Source organism: Diprion similis, chromosome 12 (genome assembly GCF_021155765.1).
Source record: "Diprion similis isolate iyDipSimi1 chromosome 12, iyDipSimi1.1, whole genome shotgun sequence".
Lineage (NCBI taxonomy): Eukaryota > Metazoa > Arthropoda > Insecta > Hymenoptera > Diprionidae > Diprion > Diprion similis.
The window spans coordinates 13,589,272-13,609,776 of record NC_060116.1 but is presented as its reverse complement, the minus strand read 5'-3'; the positions used below and the strand labels follow the sequence as shown (position 1 = coordinate 13,609,776).

Below are 20,505 nucleotides of genomic sequence, written 5' to 3'. Positions count from 1 at the left end.
CAGGACCAAGTATCGCGCCACCCCCACCACCTTGAATGGCTTTAAAATTTGATTTCTGGAAAATGATTGGCCTCGACTGTGTCTCTGCAGTCCGCTTCGAAGCGGCTATATACCTTACAATATATATTCGACTGCAGGGAGGAGAGTGTCAATCGATTCGTGTACGTATACACAGGAATTCACTCGGCTGGTTTAAAGATTCAGGACGCGACACAACCCGAGTCAGCGGTTGTGCGACGTGTACAACGTAAAATAGAACACTTCGGGGATACGAGAGGCAGGAAAAACACTTTTCCAGGCACATGCGCGCGAATTCTTTTCTTTACGATGGAAAAGTCTTATACGTTCACCTTCGATCTCCAACTTTTCCTTTCCTCTTGGACTAACTGTTACTTGAACATCTGGTTGGAAAAAAGTCAATACGACTTATTTCACCGGAAGAAACGAAATTTATGAATTGAAAAACGAATCGTCGATATACCGAGTCGCATCGTAAGTCTTATAAAAAGTCACGAGGCATCACGTTATAGCCAATAAGTTTCTCAAAAAAAAAAAAAAAAAAATTCCCCCAAGTGTTTATTACCTTCGCATGATGTCGCTATGGAACCCTTCATATTGTAAAGGTCAGAGGTTAGAAGAAGAGTAAAAAGGTCTGCACTACCCATCATATAAACGATAAAACCGAGTCCCTTTCCTTAGAAATAATAAATTGATAGATGACGCATTGAACAAACGATCCTCAAGACCAACTCACGTTCTGTTGATCTCTGTTGTCGACTTCGACCTGGATCGGAATGGTCCTTTCGCCTCTCCGATCACCAGGACAGCAAAGCCAGGACCTGGATCTGCGGATGGTGGTGGTTGGTTCCTCCTCGTCGTCCTCGACCTCATCCTCGGTGGTGGCGCAGTGTACGTAAACGAGGTCATCCCTCCGGGGTGGGACCTCGACCAAATCCTTTCCATTGACTCCATCCCTGACGTGTGAAGGCAAATGATGTCTGAGATCGACCTGGTGCTGGTGCTGCTGATGCTGCTGATGCTGTTGCTGTTGGAGACGCTCCAGATAAAAGCGGGACTCCGCGGAGCCATTATTGGCAGTCACCGTGAACCCCGCCACGGCGACGCCTAGCTTCCAATTCTTCTTCTTCGGTGTATTTCTCCAACACAAGGTTGAGTTCAGCGACTTATCACTTCACCTGATGGTCACTGTTCTTTGTCACTGATCTCACGATGTTTTGGGTTTTTTTTTATGAATGTAACGATGTCTCATTCACGTTTCCTGATCGAAAAATTACAGTCTGTTGTCGGTTTGAAATAACTGCCACATCTGACGTTCTTCATTGTCGATGTACTCACGATTTGAATTTACTGCTGGATTGGCGACAGTTCGCGGTGTTAAAACAACTGCAAAAATTATATCAACAACAACCACGATGAACTAACGCGTTTTATCGTAGAATCATGTTCGATTTGTTTCGATTGAATAACGAGGATCGTTCGATGATGTGAATTTCCGAATTGCCAAATCCACTCCAGATAAAAATTCTTTAACTTTTTTCACTAATTCTTCATTGCAGTCGCTTTACTGTCGTCGGAGCAAAAATCACTCAGTGCAGTCTCACCCAGTGACGAATCGAGGCAAGAAACACACACATCTCTTCACACATCACCAGCTCGTGTTTAATCGAGTGTTCTTATTCTTATGGTGGATTAAACTAGTTAATAACCTGTTCCCGGAAGACGACGACGACGACGACGGCGTGTTCAATAGTTGAATAAAAATTCACACGCGATGGTCAAGAAAAAAAAACAATTTACAGACTTTATATTACTGGTTTCTGGCGTCTGTGGGGAAAATATGCTTCGGATTTACGTACAGATTGTCGAGCTTGATGAAATGGGGAAAATATGTGAATCAAATAACAAATATAACGTGCCCAACGACGACGACGACGACGACGACGACGACGAGTATAATAACAGGCGTGAAAGTGTAACGAGTATCGGTATATATACACGCAATAACCTGCAGCCCTTTTACTTTCAACGTGTTATTAGACTGTCAATGGATATGGTGTCTGTTTCATAGCGAAACGGAGGACCGTTAATTGCATCAAACGGGTCTGCAGTTATATTACGATAGAAAGTTCCATGGTGCGGATTTAATTGACGCCGACGAACCGCACCGAGCAATGCATCTAAAGGGATGATGGTTTGGGCGGAATTTCCCCCGGAATAACGTTTATATTAAAGTTTCGAAATCGTGTAGCACTCTCGAAAATTCCATTCCACGGAGAGAAACTGAGAGTGCAAAATTAATTCCCGCAACTGCGACTAATTAAACTGCAGACTGTGACGGGGTGGAAAAAAAGAGACAAATCAATTCCTGCAAATCTTTTTTTTACGACCAGCGAGATAGTTTTTCATATATGTATATATGTATATACATACACACATACATAACACTTTGATCAAAGAAGCATGCTACAAGCTGTTCTGCAACACGTGTGGAGCAGAGACTGCATTTATTGAGTGAGCGAACGAACGATGACGTCGACGTCTGAACGCGTTTCGCCAGTTAAAAACTGAACAGACATGTAACTGCAAACCATACGGAGTCGAGCATTGAGGCGTTAATTAAACAAGTTAATTAGTAGTAAGTTACGCGCGTGCGAACGACCCTTTTAATTCGTTGGATAGATGAAATGGAAGATCGTTAACTGCGATCTAATAAGTTGTTTATAATTAAGGATTACGGTGCATAGAAATGTCTGATTCGCTTAGTTTTTCTTTTTCAAAACTATCTCTTAACCAGACGCAGAGAAAATCTCCAAATTATACACAAATAATTAATCAGCCTAGTAAATGTATACAACAATAATAAATATGAAAAAGAGAATGTAAATAAGACCGCGAACCAGCCGATTGAAATTGGACGCATACAAGAGCTGCGGGGAAATTTTGCACACAGGACGTATGTACTCGATATTTGCGAGGGGGTTGGCCGATTTAGCATAATGCAAATCGGGTTGACTGACGATAGACGCGGGCTAATCCATTAGCGGTTAAAGCACGTACGTAGGTACATACCTGATGCTGTACACACGCATCATGCATAAATATGCATGCAGATGTATAGGGCATGCAATATTAACAAGATAATATACAGATATAACGCTTGTATGTACGTTATAACATAGATGTATAATAAACAAATATGCATACGCGGAGTTCGTATGTATGTATGTATGTGTAAGCAAATGAATTTTCGTTCGTGAGAACCAGATTCTCTGTCCCACGATAAAATTTCATTAATTTTGTGTTTATATACATATATAATATATATACATATATGTATATGTATAAATGCAATTACTCGTCGCAACAACGCGTTGATTGAAAAACTGTGAGACAAAATCTCTGGAGCAGTGGCTCGATTTCAATACTCGTTTCGTACTTCGATAATTTTTGTTTTTGTTTTTAGAAATTGAAACAAAAAAGTAATTCTCTTCTATTTTCGGTCTTTTATGGAAATATCAAGTTCAAATCCATCAGTATGATTTCGTACTGTATCGTTATCCGATCTTTTTCAACCTACAATTGAATGACGACGATCTAAATTAGACTTTGATGAGAACTTAAATAAGACTTTGAAGTAGTTAAATTTGGAAAATATGAATAAATTTTACCATATTATAATTAACTGAATTTCAGACATTCCTGTAAGCTTAAATAACGATTTTCGGAAACGTAAATCATACCAATAACGTTACTAACTTCAACCACATCTTAAATATCACATTATAACTCGATGATAATAATGAATTATCATAATTTCTCCGGATTAATCGTGTTAAATAAAATTACCACCTCAGAATTGTTGGTCGGTTTGAGAACGAGTTTGCAATAACAGGTAGCGGCAGCGTGTCCTGATCCTGACTAATGGCCACACGGCATGTGGTGTTTGCGGAGGACAACGACCACCTGAACAGTTATACCTTATATGTTTACGTAAATATGTACATACACATGTATATACATACTGCCTGCATAAAGTCGTAGCCAAAGCCATGCGCGAGGTTTAGATTTGAAAAAAGGTTCGTTAATTAATGTGTATGTACATACATCATCAAACGGGATGTGTAAATTGAAAATCGCGTTAGTACACATTAATTTTCAAAGTGTATGTAGTACTTACTATATACATGACATTAGATCGAAAGGAGAGTGTCATTAAAACGAAACTTTTGCACTTGGCAATGTCGACCGTAGGCGGTATGTTAATTGATTTCCACGAGGTCGAGGTGTGCACAGTACGTATATGTAGGTATGTATACCTTATTCCGCTCGCAAGCAATATGGGGAAACTCGCATCGTGAGCAATTGAGAGACTGCAGACGCAATTAAAGACGAGGACCGTTTACCAAGCTGTGCAAATTAATATCCCGCTCGAATCGGAAATAGTTTTCAAATAACCCTGCGCAGCAACTGCATTAATTGATCATGACGACTAGCTTTACTGTAAATTATAATATTTTAGTTTTTAATTATGATGTACTGACTGCGTACGAAAAAAAAAAAATTATCTCTTACCGAGTTTTAGATTTTCTCTACCACGGGTTTGATTTTTGCTGCTTCCAAAAAACATGCAAAAAACATGCAAAAAAAAAAAAAACAGAAACAATTTTCGAATGACTAGCCCTGATCGATTGGTTTTAAATTTTTCTTCACGAATTCTTTGTTAAAAATCGAAAATTGAATTGAATTTATATTAAAAAATATCTAAATTCGTATTCAATTCGATTTTTCTAACTTTTCAACAAAACTCGTACATACAAGAGCATCGATATTTGGTCCAACAAAGGACCGGTTCAGACTCTTAGGGATTCCTTATACTGCGCACAAAATCCTAGTTTCTAAATAGCGCAAAATTAGCAAAAAAATAAGAAAATAAATGAGTATTTAAAACGGCGAACAAAAAGAGAGTAAAATAAATGGCAATAAATAAGAATTATTCATCGATTACACATGAGCTCGTAGGTGGAAAAAAGGCAGTCATAACGGGAATGTCAGCGAATAATTTCCGAGCCACGATATATATTTGAATATAAGATTCGAAGTAGAAAAAGAAGAAAAAAAAAAAGCAGAATTTGAAAATGAATAAATGATGTGGGATCAGTTAATCGTGCCGATGTTAAATACACTCGTAAGATTATTACCATTCTTAAAAAGTGTAAAATATGTGTTCCGCACATACAAGGCGAGACACCCTGGAGCATGAATCATTGACAAGCTGCCATATGGCCGAGGTTTGTGCAGCTAGGAGGAAAGGTGGTGCCACAATGTGTAATTAACAGACGAGTGTACAGCGTCGAGTTGATTTCACTTATGGGTTTTAACGATCGCCACAGCTCGTCTGTTATAATTTTAATTGAGTGCGTAAGTTCGTAGCGTTTTGCTACGTAGCGGTGTATAATCATCGTTTCATTTTCCATAAATCAATCTTGTACGAATGAACGAACGATTAGATAATTCGGCGAACATCGTTTAATCGATTGAAAAAAAATAAACTCGGTCAAGTGTATAATGAATTAAAATCGATTTTTTTTTTTTTTTTTTTTTTGTTCACCACCAACGACAACTTTTCTCTTTTCGATTTACACTGAATTTTTTCAATGGTAAACCAATTTCAAACTTTTCAAAAAAAATAAATATGGGAGAGAAAAGCTACAGCGTAATCGGTAAGTGTTTGTGAAAAATCGATGCAATTATAGGTGTGTTTGTGTGTATACGTTTGAATATACAAAACTAAAGTGATGGGTATAAACGTATAACATCATGGCTGTCTTCACGTCTGATCTAAGTAGGTACGCGTGTCTGTTGTTTTTTGCCTTCTATGTATTTTAGTAGGGAAGAGAGTTTGAAAAAAAAAATAAACACCAACTGCTAACTACGTACGATATATGACATTTTTCTCACCACCAGCAGTTAAGTAATCAAATATAGATAGAACAAGTATGCATCTCTGTTTAGCTTGGCGAAGAGAAATTTTTACAAGTTTTTTGTCTTCTTTCTTTTTTTCCATTTCTATTCTATTTATTCAAAGGAATTTCAAAAATTCGCACTGAACGAACCGCGACAAAGCAAATCAAATATCAGAGCCATGGATATCGAAGACTGGTTCACAGTAAACCAGGAACAGGGGAACGTGGGTGTAAAAGGTCAGTCGTATATATATGTATATACTATATATATATATGTATGTATATATATTCAAGAGCTGCGTGGCTAGTCGATAACGACGACCGACGACCCACGCATCACTGCTTTCCAGGTTCTTCATTTTCTAAGTTCTCCTCGAACGATCGGTCAACTAGACGAAATTTGCATTGATTTATTTTTTCCTAAATATAGACTTGCTAAGAAGGATGAAGAAAATAAACGAAATCCCAGCTAGAAGAAAATGGCATTAAAAATATGAATAAGGATATCGAATTGTCGCAATACACAGAGACATGAAGCTTTCGTCATAATTTTTAAGCGATCTGTTTTTTTTTTTTTTGTATTTTTCCAATTCATTATACATTTTTAATTACTCCGACGATTCGGCGCAAAAGAAAGCTATCTGTACGATGTAACAAATATGGTGATCAAATATATAGCGAAAGAAATGATTTTTTAATTCAGATTTGAAATAATAATAATAATAAGAAGAAGAAAAAGAAATTAAAATGCGATCGTAAAATCGATTCGTATTATTGAATGAAACCGTATATATTTAAATTTCAATCAACAAGACATTTCATCCGCCATATTAATTTTATCTATACCGCGGCATATTCACTTTAGGTACATAATTTTACTTTCCATATTTTCATCACTTTTTGAAATAAAAAATTTTCTGTATCCTCTGACCTTTCCGCGTTTCAAAATACACGAAATTAGAATACCTACATCGTTATTTTTTTTTTTACGTTTCTATTATATTTATCCGTGACGACTTTACTTTTTTTTTTCTTTCTTTTTTTTTGATCGGTATAAAATGAAACAGTTCATTGCTCGAAGTTACCACCCTGACTTTTCTCCCTCAGGAATGTATGTACATACATATATGACCAAAGTTATACCGCGTTTTCAAGATACCTTATATAGTATATATAATATACATATATATATATATATATAGATATAGATATTAAGGTACAGCAGTTTATATACGTATATTTTTTTTTAAATAAAAAATTACGGAATAATATGTATACACGACGTGCCAGACTAGTTTTCTAATTCCTTATCTCGCGAATCCTTTACATGGACATATACAATATGTATATATGTATATAAAATATATATACAGGATATCGCGTGTCTTCGACGTCTCGGTTCACTTAACGCGGTTAGCTGCAGATTACATATATTCTTCTTCCGCATTCCCGTCAAATAACGAGGCTCATAGGCGAATATTTTCGCATTTCCCTCGTTATCGTCGCAGGATATTTACCTGCTTGGAGCGGAGGAACAGCCTCGCCTTCCGCGTCTTGGTCCTCGGGGGAAATAAGATAAGGATCAAACAACCCGAAGTGCGGCAGCCTATTCAATAATGTATCAGGTACCTACAGGTATAACGTCCACGACTTTTTCGATCGTTGTTTTTAAGCATAAATAATTTATAAAAATTTTATTCAAATATAGTTTTTTAAAAATCATATTTTCGCGTTTCGCGTGATAAATCCGTAATTTTCTTACATCTAGTTACAGTAAAAATTTGAATTTTTTTTTCCAAAAATATTCGAGACACAGTATATTTCCAAATTCTATCTTTATAAAATAATCAAAAAACTTTAAGGTCAAAGAATTATTTACTGTCATAGAAAAAATTCAAGACGTTCGCCTTATTCTTTGGATATATCTCCGCAGTTTTATCCTCGCCTCGTTTTATCGACCGGATGAAATTGGCTCTGAACATATATATATATATATATACCTATAGGTATATGGTATAAGCGGATGAGGGTCGAATTAATAATCGACGTCGCCTGATTGACGCCGCGGGTTCTGTTTGTCTTCGAAATTTGTTATCTTAGGATCGTCGAGGTAAGATCCACGAAAGAAAAAGGTCAACTACACGATATACGCTTGCGTGAGAAAGAGAGACGAAAGATACATATAAAACGTTATAAACGAATCAATGTTACAAGTTGCATCAATATTTTCATCATATTATATCAACTAGAAAGATGAATGATCGCAAAGCGATAAAAACAATACAAATCATTGAATAATTTGTCTATACAACAATTTATTTTTTTAATTATAAGACGCGATTGCGTCATCGATATTCCGCCAAATTTTCTCGCTCGCTTTTTCATCCCGAGACTATTATTCAACCGACGCAAAAAAATTTTTTTACCTTCTCACCGGCTCAGCTTTTATAAACTATCTAAACACAGATTCTTACAGGAAATTTCAGGCTCTATAAAAAAGTAGAGAGAGATAAAATTTTCAAAACTCTTAGACAATTGCGAGATATTCGCCTATAAAAATTGAGTCATTTTGAGTATCTAATATTATATGTATAAGAATCTACTTTGTAGGGCTCCCCGGGCAAAATGGGTTACGCTTAAAATTTTCTTCTTCAAAATGTATTTTAAATAGTAAAAAATGACTTCTATAAAAATAATTTAACACTATTTTGAATTTTGAAAAATTTTCAAAAATTTATTTTTCTCCCTGACATCTGAAAATTATTTTTTATCATCATTAGTTACAATTTATATTTTAATCCTCAAAAACTAAGTATTTCCTTACGTACCCCGTTTTGCCCCCCCCCCCTCCCTCCCTCCCCTCAACCCCCTATATTCGAATCAACGTACATCCAATATGACAAATTCGGGAATTTAACCGGGCGTCGCGACGCCGCCGTCGAGGTTTTTGGGTTAATGTAATAGAAGGTGGAAGTGGCGGAAGTAGTAGTGGCGAAACTTTGGCCAGACGGACTGGCGGGCGCCAGGCGTCGCGCCGTTTCGTCGTTCCGTCCACTCGATCGGCGCTCTGTTTGCCGGGGTCCCAGAAGCGGGGCTGAGACGACGCCGGCGAAAATTTCGAATAAATTGCATGTACATAAATACAGTCGTTTCCGGGGCGTCGCCGCAACAACGCCTGCGATTCAATGCGAAAAAGAGAGAACTTGAGAGAAAGAGATAGAGAGAGAGAGAGAGAGAGAGAAAAAGCTTTCTCTCATTTGACAAGTCAATTAATTGTTAGTTCGTCAGGTGCAGATCGGTCTGTAAATTCATATATAATGATAAATTTTCCTTGTATATCATAAAAGGCTGATAAAGACTATTATATACTCATGATTACTCGTTTTGAAGAGATTGTTGCAAAAAAAAAATGATTAGTATTATATTCGATTTGGAAAATATACTTGAGCAGGTTTTTTTTTTTTGTATAACGTATTTACAGTGAAAAAACTGATTAGACCCGTGTGTAATTGAAAATTTGAAAGGTTTGAATTTTGTAAATCTTATAATATAAAAGAATCAAATTCTGTAATAAACAATGTAATTTAAAACGGTATAATCATATATAGGAGTACGCATGATTTTTTATCCATTTCCACGATTTAGAACCAGCGCTGTTTGGTTTGGCACACGTGTCCCGTCGATTGATCAAAAATAGGTATATAAAGAATGATCGAAACGTGGCGGAGAGAGGATATCGTTGGTGTAGATACATAATTTAACCTGAACCTTATACGTATCTAAGTTATTTCGTTGATATACTAAGAGACAAAGAACTGTTCTAACGATGTTTTAAACTTGAGAACACGATTCTACACATTACCGTTGTTGTTGTTATTAGTATTATAATAATAAGATATTTCGCAACGAATATATACAAGGATATTCAAGCGAAATCAGACACCAGAAACCAGTATAATGCAAAGCTGTTTTCGCGCGGTGCGAGAGAGATGATGGAGAAAAAAAAAAAAAAAAAAAAAAAAAATTCGTTCGAAAGAAATCATTTATCGTGCTTACGAGAAATAAAAATTGAAATTTAAAGTAATCTATTCCACTTGACATACGTGTAATTTACCACATATAATACAGATCCGAATGAGCGTCATAAAAATAAACGCGAACCGTGTCTACAATATAATAATATTCACTGATCACTGAACAACATGATTATCCATCACTCAATCCACACTTGGAGCCGAAATTCAACCGAAGACACGAGAAAAAAAAAAAAAAAAAAAGTTGGGGGTAAAGAAGAAAAGATAGACAAAATTTCAACAATAATATCGTATATCCGTACGTAAGTCTTATCAGGGGAGAAAAAAAAAAGCACAAAACTATAAAAACGACGTAGATCGAATAAAAAAAAAAAAATGTATTAACACAGCAGGTGCGGAATAAGGATGATAGAAAAAAAAAAAAAAAAAAAAGTTCAACAAATTACTTTTTCTTTTCTCTCTTTCTTTATACGATTTTCATTTATTTATTTATTTATTTATTTTTTTCTATTTTTTTTCTTCTTCCTCCTTCTTCTCCTTGATAATTATTTCTTGTCTTTTTTTCGCGATTCTCGATTCGTTTTTCCGACGACAATCGAGGGGTTAAGAGCGTCGCGAGGCCGGAACAACACGCGGCTTGAACTGGCGTGACAGGACTGTCCCTCCGTCCCTCCTCACACCCTCTCTTTCCGAATATCCTCCCGATTCTATACGCCGCCGGAGGTAGGAACGAAGGTTCTACCTACTTTACCGAGGACCGACGAATCCGCCCGAGCTTTGCCGAACTGACCGTCGAAGTAGTTGGTGCTGTCGCGGTGGTGGAAGCATATACATATATACGTATACATACATAGATACATACATACATCCATACATATTTATACATATATACATTATCGCGTGGCGAATCGGTGCCTTAATTCGAAAACGTTACTATATTCGCAAGCTCATTAAGCTGAAGGTATAGTAGCCAGAGTTACCAACGAAAAGTGTTAAACTTTTTATAGAATTAGAAAAGTGTAGTTCAGTTTTATCCTCATAATTTTTAAATTAATAAGTTCGCAAAAAATCGTCGGATTTTGAAAATTTTTATACTTCGCGAACGCCTTCGGTGCGATAAAAATTGCAAATTCAACAAAACTAATTAGTAAATTTTTGTTAGTGCAAGGGAAAAAAAAAAAAAATAATAAATTATTATTCTTCACACCTTTCGCGTAAAGTATGACATATACATATAAATTTATGTATAAATAATTCTGCACAAGATTTTCAATGGCACGATTAATCCTTTGGCAAAGTATCGTAGAAAACCGATCCGAAGGATATTTTTTTTCTCGAATCCTACCATCATCCTAGAAAGATAAGATATTCCAGTTTGATTAACCTTACCGCGGTTAATTGAGGTTTGAAGTTTTTTAATTAACTCATCTGATCCTTCAATTAACGCTGCTAATAATAGCCGACGATCTCTGTCTCCCTGCTCTAATTATCCATTCTTCGAGATGACAGACGGCGACGGTGCAGCGGCAAAATATAACAACAACAACAACAATAATAATAATAACAATGGGAGAACTTTTCAACCACTTCATTAACAAAGTTTGATAAGATTGATAAGTTGATTTGAATATTCCTACATTTTACCGCAGTGTGTAATATTTTCGGAGTTTTTTTTTCTTCTTCTTCTTCTACTTCTTATTTCTTTCCTATACAAAAATCGAGTTTTTAACGAAAATTTCCGATTTTCCAAAGTGCAAAAGAAAACCTACAAACAGAAAAAAACACATACACACGACTATGGAATCTAACTGTACATTTTGCAATAAGTATTGTTGTGATGAATGAATCGATATGGATTTAAGAAAAAAATAAATAATAATAATGATAATAATAAAAAAAATTCAACCCTCAACCCTTAACAGAATAACCCTCTCCTTTCTCAATTCCCAAACGTATAATCTTGCGTATTGATACAATCGTTTGAATATTCCTCTCCGGAGTTCGATGGATCGATTTTGAATGAGACGAGCCTAGAGACGGAAATAAATAAAGAAAAGAAGAACGAGTCTGAATAGAATCGCGGGATGAAAGGAGGAAGGTAATTTGCACTCGGAATTAGCCGTGTTACATGTATGCAGGTACAGATTCATTTTACAGCCCGATAAACTGACTGAGCATGTATTATGCGAACAGAATAATTAAACGAAAAGCACGTCTATGAATGCGTGAGGCTCGTGTATAAAAATCCTCATATGTAATACCTGAAGCAGGAATAAGGATTCTTACATTCCTCTGCCTTCGTTTGCAAATTAGTAAAATGGCGCCGATGCAGACGAATATTCCTGCCGCGAATATTCGCGATCAATTTCAACCCCCTTTTCCCTCGAGGATTCGTCTTACTCGGCTTTTTATCAAAGAGAAAAATATCATATGTACGACGACGACGACGATGATGATGATGATGATGATGATGATGATGATAATTTGTAAATACTCGTGTGCATCAAGGCTGGATAATCAATTATTGAAATGGATTCAGATCGCCGCGCCCGACTGATACGTTATATTCATTAAAAGTTCGATGTACTATATATATACAAGTATAAAAAAATAATCGTGAAAACACTTTTGATGGTTAAATATTAAACTGAAATACCTCGCTTTTTAATCCCAATATTTATTATTTCTATAGCAGATATTATTTCTATATCTACACGCATACTTTCAGAATTATTAATCCAGCAAGTTTCGCTATATGTATACGTTATAAATTATTATATAATCAGAGATCGTATTCTGCCGTGCGAATATTTTTAATCTACGATACTCACAGAGCTGTAGTATTATAATAATAATAATATATATAACCTATAATATCTATGCATGAAAATAATCCAACTGTCGTATAAAATTCGAGATTTGTGTAATAATTAAATAAGACACAGCTCTCAACTTTATAATAATTTAAATGTACAGTCGAAGCGAGCATCTTATTATTTACCTATTTTTCTCTCAATCACACGCTGAATTTTCGTAGTGAATTTAAAACGACGCAAGGTATAAAAGATGGGGAAAAAAATTTGTCTGATCCTTTTAAGTGTGTAGAATTCGTATACCTGACAATATTATTATAGACTTCTCACTGATTTGAAATCGATATTTTCGGTACCAATAGGAATCAACGCAACCAATAATTAAGATTTACTCAATACACGGATAAAAATTATTTCACGATAGTCCAAATTTGGACAACAAATTGTATAACATAAAAATGTTTTTTCTTTCGCAAGAGTATATATATATATATATATATATTTCTTTCGCGAGGTAAAACACTTGTAGCGATATCGGGATGCATCTCCGAAACTTTGAAACTTAAGGCATAACTGAATCGCAAAGTGCAAAGTTAGACTTTCCACTTGAGGTTTAAATGCATAGGTATGTAAAAGATACACGTATAACCTACCATCATGGATTTACATTTTTCTCCTTCGCTTTTGTGGTTTCATTATACATTTATATTTTATACATGTAATAATCCGGGAGTTATAACAAGAAGAAGTGTAAATCTAGTCACGGTTATCGATTCGAAGCCTCCATCCTCAATATATACATATACATATACATATACATATACATATATATATACGTTTTCTCTGAAAGATGGTGGCGAAGAGGAATTGAGGATAGAGGCTATGAATATATATATACATGCAGAGTGATTATCTATCGACAGAACGGTCCGTCGTCTGCTATATATTTAATATGCGCATGCGCTAAAATTCGAGAGCAGTTGTTTGTCAGGGTTACCAACAGTCGTGCAATTCGTATTACAGGGTCACCGCGATTTATGTAACCTAAAAAATTTTTACACCCATGGATATTGAATACAATTGCCAGTGACGACTGTCTAAATTTTTGAGGTTACATTCACGACGGTTGGTCACCCTGGCAAACAAGTGTTTTCGAATTTTAGCGCATGCGCATATTAAACCATATCAGACGACCGACCATTCACATAATCAATTTGTATACCTATAATTAGTTAGTTATACGAAGAGATACGATGAAGAAGAATTTTCCTATTCGATATATGAAGCGAATCAAAAGCAGCGAGATGCGGGACTGATTTAATCGTTTACTAATTATTATTATTGTTGTTATTGTTATAATATACGCACAACCATGATATGATGCCGATTTTGGTAAGATATTTCGTTTTCCTTTCTCCCTTCAACGTGACGAACACAAGTGATCGAATATACGTGTGTATATATATATATATATACAGCATAAAGGACAGGTTACACTAGACTATGGAGGAAATTGGACATCCGAGTTTCGCCCCCCGTCGAATATAGTGGATTGTTTCCGGGTTTGACGAGCAGGACCTCGACTTCTACGCTGCTGCAGGAGCAGAAACTTGTGACGTGATATCGATCTCTCGATATCAGTTTACATACTACCCCTTCCAATTTACATAAAGACTATTTGAAGCAGTTTAAATAGATATTCTAATAATAAACATGAGTTATAGATATATATGTATATATATATATTCGTTATTGGAATAAAAATTTTCACGTCACAATTAACAATATGATTATAGCTTACAAATATTAAAAATTCATTACGATAAGTGCGGATATACATTTTCAACCAACTTTTCCATTGGTTTAAAATGAGAAGAAAATTAGGAGGATATTTGGTAAAATTTCCAACTTTACTAACCTTGTTAGCAAGCTCCAGCATGTTTCCGGTTCCACCTGCCGCGGCCTCGACCAATTTTTGAAGAGTATGCGGCTCCGGTGACAAATCTCTTGCTCCACTGTCGAATTCCCAGCTTTCATGACGTCCGGACACCGTTCCTTTAAAATGTAAATGTAAATTCAGATGCTGCAGAATCAGTTTCTGATGAATGAAATTTCTTTTAGGTTTGTGAAGAAAAAAAAAAAAAAAAAAATTGAATCTTGAGCGTTAAAAAAAAAAAAGTGACAAAAATTTGTTTCAAGTTTTGGAACAATAAATTGCTAGAGTGTCAATTTACTCTTCGAATTAAAAACTGAAAAGATATTTCCTTATTCACATCATATAAATTATTTTCATTTTACAACCTACACGTACACAAGATCTTGAATAAAATAAAACACGTTTAAATAATGATAAAACAACAGAGTATAAAAAGTTCACAAAACAAAAAAAAAAAGAAAGATTATCGACATTTATTGTTATCGTATTTACTTATTCTTTCATTATATACCTTAAATGTAGGTAAAAAAAAAAAAAAGAAAGAAAAAAAAAATCTTTCCAGGTAAAATTACAACAGATCCTCAATTTTATAAAGACAAAATGCAAAGATTTATGTAAGATATTATTAATCATAATTGACAAATGTCGCGATTGTCTTTACCCAAGCTGTTGTCACTGCTAGTAGGCAAGTACTCAATCGTATGAGCAGTGTGATGAGGACTGGTCCTGTGTTTCCCCGATCTGAGTGCTTCGATTTCAGGCCGAAGAGCCAGTCTTCGCCTGAGAAATTCCTGGTAAGAAATCCTCCCCTGTTCGTCGGCGCCAAGCTCTCTCATAAGTTCCTCGACGGAATCCTCGAGGTTCAATTCTCGGCATACCGTCAATAGGTCCTGACTGAAACACCGTAAGTTCGAGAATAATGCTATTGAAAAAAAAATGTATTCGTCAATTACTTGTACAAAAAAAAAAAAAAAAAAAAAGAAGAAAAAATTTATATACATAACAATGAATAAATAAAATAAAAGGTAAAAAGAATAATTACTTAGATGGTAAAATAAAATCTTGAGTACAAGCGTATTTTTATAATTAAATAATTTATAAAGGTGAAAAATTATTTTTAGTCCGATAGGTATAAAATAATATGACAAGATCTGAGCGGTTTGTTACAATAATTATGACCATAACCGCGTTATTACAACGTTATGATTATAATCACGGTCGTATATATATATATATATATATATATATAAAGCTCGGGATTTGTGCATATACGTTTACCCGGAATTAAGGTTATAATTGCACATTTTAATGGGATAAGGGAGGGGGGTTGGGAAAAATTAAAAATAGAATTAAAAAAGGATATCAGAATCGCAGAAAAACGTGGTTACACCTACGCTCAAGTGTACTGTATATATATATACAGATGCAGGGGGTGGGTTGCAGGAAGGAGGAAGGAGGAAGGAGGAAAGAGAGCTGAGAATTAAGCTGAGCTGACTTCCGAGTTAGCACACGGTCCGACTCACCCTCGTTAGAGAGAACGAATTTAGCCCCGTGCTTATAGACACCCTCTTATTTTCCGCATTACCGTTAAGCAGCGTACCATGTGCATGATATAATATTATAATACGTACCTACTATATCTATACCTACATACATACATATATGTATATGGGTGAATATGCAAGTATATATATTAGACTGTATCAAAAAAATTAACTATTTTTTTTTTTTTTTTATGGTATACTGAAAATATTGTTCAAGATGACGAAAAAGAAATACCATAAAAATTTCAGATTTTAATATTGATATTTAGATGTGCCTCATCGCGATTTTCTACTTTCCATAAGAATAACATGGCAAAAATGGTTCTTGCTCCTTGCGATTTTTATAACTAGATAACGACGCGTCGTACAGAAAATTCATAAACATGTTTTTGTAGGAAATTGAACGTTCTACAAAAAAGGTTTTTTTTGTCATTTTACGATAAATCTACTCCTTCAAAATTTATTTGAGGTCCTTTGTTAATGTTTGACCTTAAATAACTTTTGAAGGAGTAGACTTATCGTAAAATGACAGAAGACCTTTTTTGTAAAACGTTCAATTTCCTACAAAAACATGTTTATGAATTTTCTGTACGACGCGTCGTTATCTAGTTATAAAAATCGCAAGGAGCAAGAACCATTTTTGCCATGTTATTCTTATGGAAAGTAGAAAATCGCGATGAGGCACCTCTAAATATCAATATTAAAATCTGAAATTTTTATGGTATTTCTTTTTCGTCATCTTGAACAATATTTTCAGTACACCATTAAAAAAAAAAAAAAGTCAATTTTTTTTGATACAGTCTAATATATATATATTCTGCAAAAACGAATCGCGGTTACGACATAATTTGGGAAATACGAGTGTCCCTCGCGAGACGATCGTTTCCGATGTACGTAGGTTATATAAAAAGTAGGTCCAAGACATGTAAAATAATAACGTATGCATACGGATACGCCATTTATTATACGGAAAAAATTCTTGTTACATAAGGGGCCATTCATTAATTATGTAAGGACGATTTTAACCATTTTTACCCCCCCCCCCCTACCCACTTCTCCGTGTAAGAACACATTAAATTTCTTGGACTCCCCCTCCCACTTACTTCTTAAGTAAGATTTTACATATAGTTTTCATTTGTAAACTTCAAAATATGTAAATATAAACACATAAATTACGATATTCAAATACTTATTATGAAATTAAAAATTTTTACAATAACAATATATAAATAAAGTTGAAAAAATACATCTCAATAGTTTTTGAAACGTTTGAATGGAAAATTTTTGTACATTTTGAAACTGCCCTTTAATTTTCTCTGCAATTTTTTTTTTCCCCTAGGACATTGCTGTGCGGACATTTTTTTTCAATAGAAAATGTCTATTACGCAGTCATCTCTCGACTTGTAAAATATTACGTAAGAATGACTTTCGTCTCCCTCCCCCCCCCCCCCCCCCCATGTTTTCCGTTACGTCAACGTTTACTAACTTCAGTCTCATCATTAAATTGTAATAAAAAATGGAACAAACTTGATATTTTTTCTTCCATTAATTGTTTGAACAAATGAGCACGACGTTTTCTTTTTTTTTTTTTTTTCCTCTCAAAGTCGATCCCGCACCGTTTTACCCGGGAGCAAAATAATCTTTCAAACAGTTTTTCCGCTTTTATGTCTATACCCGCGTTTTACTCCTGCAGTTCTTTTTTATTCATTCCTTTTTTTTTTTTTTTTTTGTGTTTTTTCTCCCTCCCCTCACCATACATCCCTAAAACGTTTCAGCATCAAATCTCGCGGAATGATCAGGCCTAGGAAAGGGGTTGATCATGGTAAAAGCATGGCGTAGTCATATATAACACGTTACACACGCCGTTCGGCCCTTGGGCATTTTTTTCATTCCTACTTCATTCTCGCACTACGTCATCCTATAACAACGATCCGACTATCACAACCATCGAGATTGTATGTTACTTTTTTATCCATCCCCGGGGCGTAAGAAGACAGGTTCGTTTTTCTTGCTCTGAAGGTACGTATTTTTTCAATAAGTTTACGTTACATACAACGCGAAAGAGTATTCGATCTAGAACTCAGTACTTTTCAAGTTTTTTTTTTTTTTTTTTAATTATTTTTCAATATAAACAAAGAAAAGAGGAATTTCAAAAAAAAAAGAAACAAAAGAAAAACGGAATTTTGAAAATGAACGTTGAATTATACAGTAAACGGATGTCGACAAGGACTTTTAGAGTTTAATAACAGGTACCCTGAAGCAATCGAAAAGTTCAGGGTAAGAACCACTTGAGTCCATTGCACTCGGGCTGATTTCAAGACGAATATAAATTTAAGGATACCTTTCTCGTAAGTTTATACAGGAAAGCAATTCTTCTTGGACTGATGCTTGGTTTTCTCATTTAACAATGTTATTTTATCACGTTACCGTTAGTAACGTTATCGCAACGATTCGTGCTTAGAGAAAAAACGTCACTTCGAGATTTTGAAATTGTTTAAAAATTCGGTAAACCTTAATAAAACCAAACATATTCGTATTTTGAAATCTTAGCACCTTGAACATTATTGTAAACGAAAGAAAATAGTAATTTTTCCTTCATATTTCGTTACGACAACGTTACGATCATTTCAATCTCATGGTATATATTTTTTAAATTATACCAAAATGCAATCGTATCGCTAACTCGTTTCTGATAAAAAAAAATGTACTGAACCGTTTTTTTTTCCCTCCCTATGCCCTTAAATTTAATCCCACGCCTTACCATCTGGTAACGAAACGTTTATGACGTCGAAATGATTTTCTCTGTAACGTCCGAGTCTCCCACTGTTTCGGCGTGGTCTGCATCACCACTCGATTAAGAAAAATTCACTTGCAAAATTAATTTTCTCCGTACACAAAGCGGCACAGATTCACTTCACTTTAGTTCTACTAAATTCACGGATGTTCGTACAAGAAACGCATCGTTTGAACTGTAACCACAATAGCGATTGCAGCCTGATTCGAAGCTCTGCAAAAAAAAAACAAACCAGTGTCCGAAGCGAAATTGTTGCACATATAATGAACAGTGTGAATGCAATCTGCAAAGCAATGAAGAGCGGACTTTGCCTGGCGTTCACTTTCTTCACTTCCCCCAAGCGTTTTTACTTTAAGTGTACTTGTTTTACCCTAAGATCTTCTTCTTATTCTTTAACATCGCGCGATAAGTCGTGGAAAGATTAATCGGTGCCATAGAGTTGGGTGAATCGTATATACATATAATGTATGTATACCGCATGACTTGTCCATGCATATATATATACAAGAATTAGTGAAGTGATGAAAATGGTATTGCAATAAGAGTGTTCGTATTATACACCAGAGGAAAACGTGCAGAATTGCGGTGCGTGTACTGCAGACCATTAACGGAACGGAAGGAACCGAAACGGTACGAAACGGTGTTGAATTCCGTTGTTTTAAATTTAGAAAACGTTTCCGTTCCTGCAGCTATAAGGTTTCGATTCAATGTTGTACCAACGAGGCTGTACACCGTCGGAAAGAGAGAATGGGAAAGAGAGAGAAAGAGAGGAAGAGAAGCTTTGTTCGGTTCACCAAGCAGACACACTCTATGGTGACAAAGCTGTGCCATAGTGGCAGAGCAGCGACAGCAAGTCGTGGATTTTTCTCTCTAGAACTGAAGACAGGTCTCATAGGTCTGTACTTTAAGATAAAAGAAGAAGAAGAAGAAGAAGAAGAAGAAGAAGGAGTGCTGAGATAGAAGAATGAAAATACTTATCTAACGAGGAGATAAAAAGAAAACAGAAGAACGAATATAGGTGGATAGTACATGAGATGCACATGCTCTCCATCGACGACAAAGTCATCTCAAACTTCACACAGCGAAGAAGAGATGCTTGCAGCTGCGGTAGAGATCTCATCTTGACCTCCTTTAATCATGGATCAAAGTCAGACAATGGTATACATACGCTTGCGTTATACATATATTATAATAGTAGAAAAAAAATTCTTGTCATATATAGACTTGAAAGAAGAGATCAGAATTGACCGAGCTATTTTTAGATACCCATAAATGGATTCGGCATTTTTTTACAGACTAGAAGAAAGTGCTTCGCTGCATTTTCAAAAATATTCGGTCTCGTTGTGTTTGAGGATATTTCAAATGACAGTTGACGAGGCTGTTTTGGTTTTATGATAGGA

At 35.3% G+C, this 20,505-nt stretch overlaps 1 protein-coding gene across 1 annotated transcript in view; it reads right to left on the bottom strand.

Moving 5' to 3' along the window:
* LOC124412972 (colorectal mutant cancer protein) overlaps positions 1 to 20,505 on the bottom strand; it is a 46,951-nt gene that overhangs the window by 12,595 nt on the left and 13,851 nt on the right. The window contains exons 2-3 of the mRNA XM_046893231.1: positions 15,429 to 15,661; positions 14,750 to 14,886 (exon numbers count right to left, since the gene is read on the bottom strand). Coding sequence (XP_046749187.1) covers positions 14,750 to 14,886; positions 15,429 to 15,661 — 370 coding nt within the window. The remainder of the gene's footprint in view (positions 1 to 14,749; positions 14,887 to 15,428; positions 15,662 to 20,505) is intronic.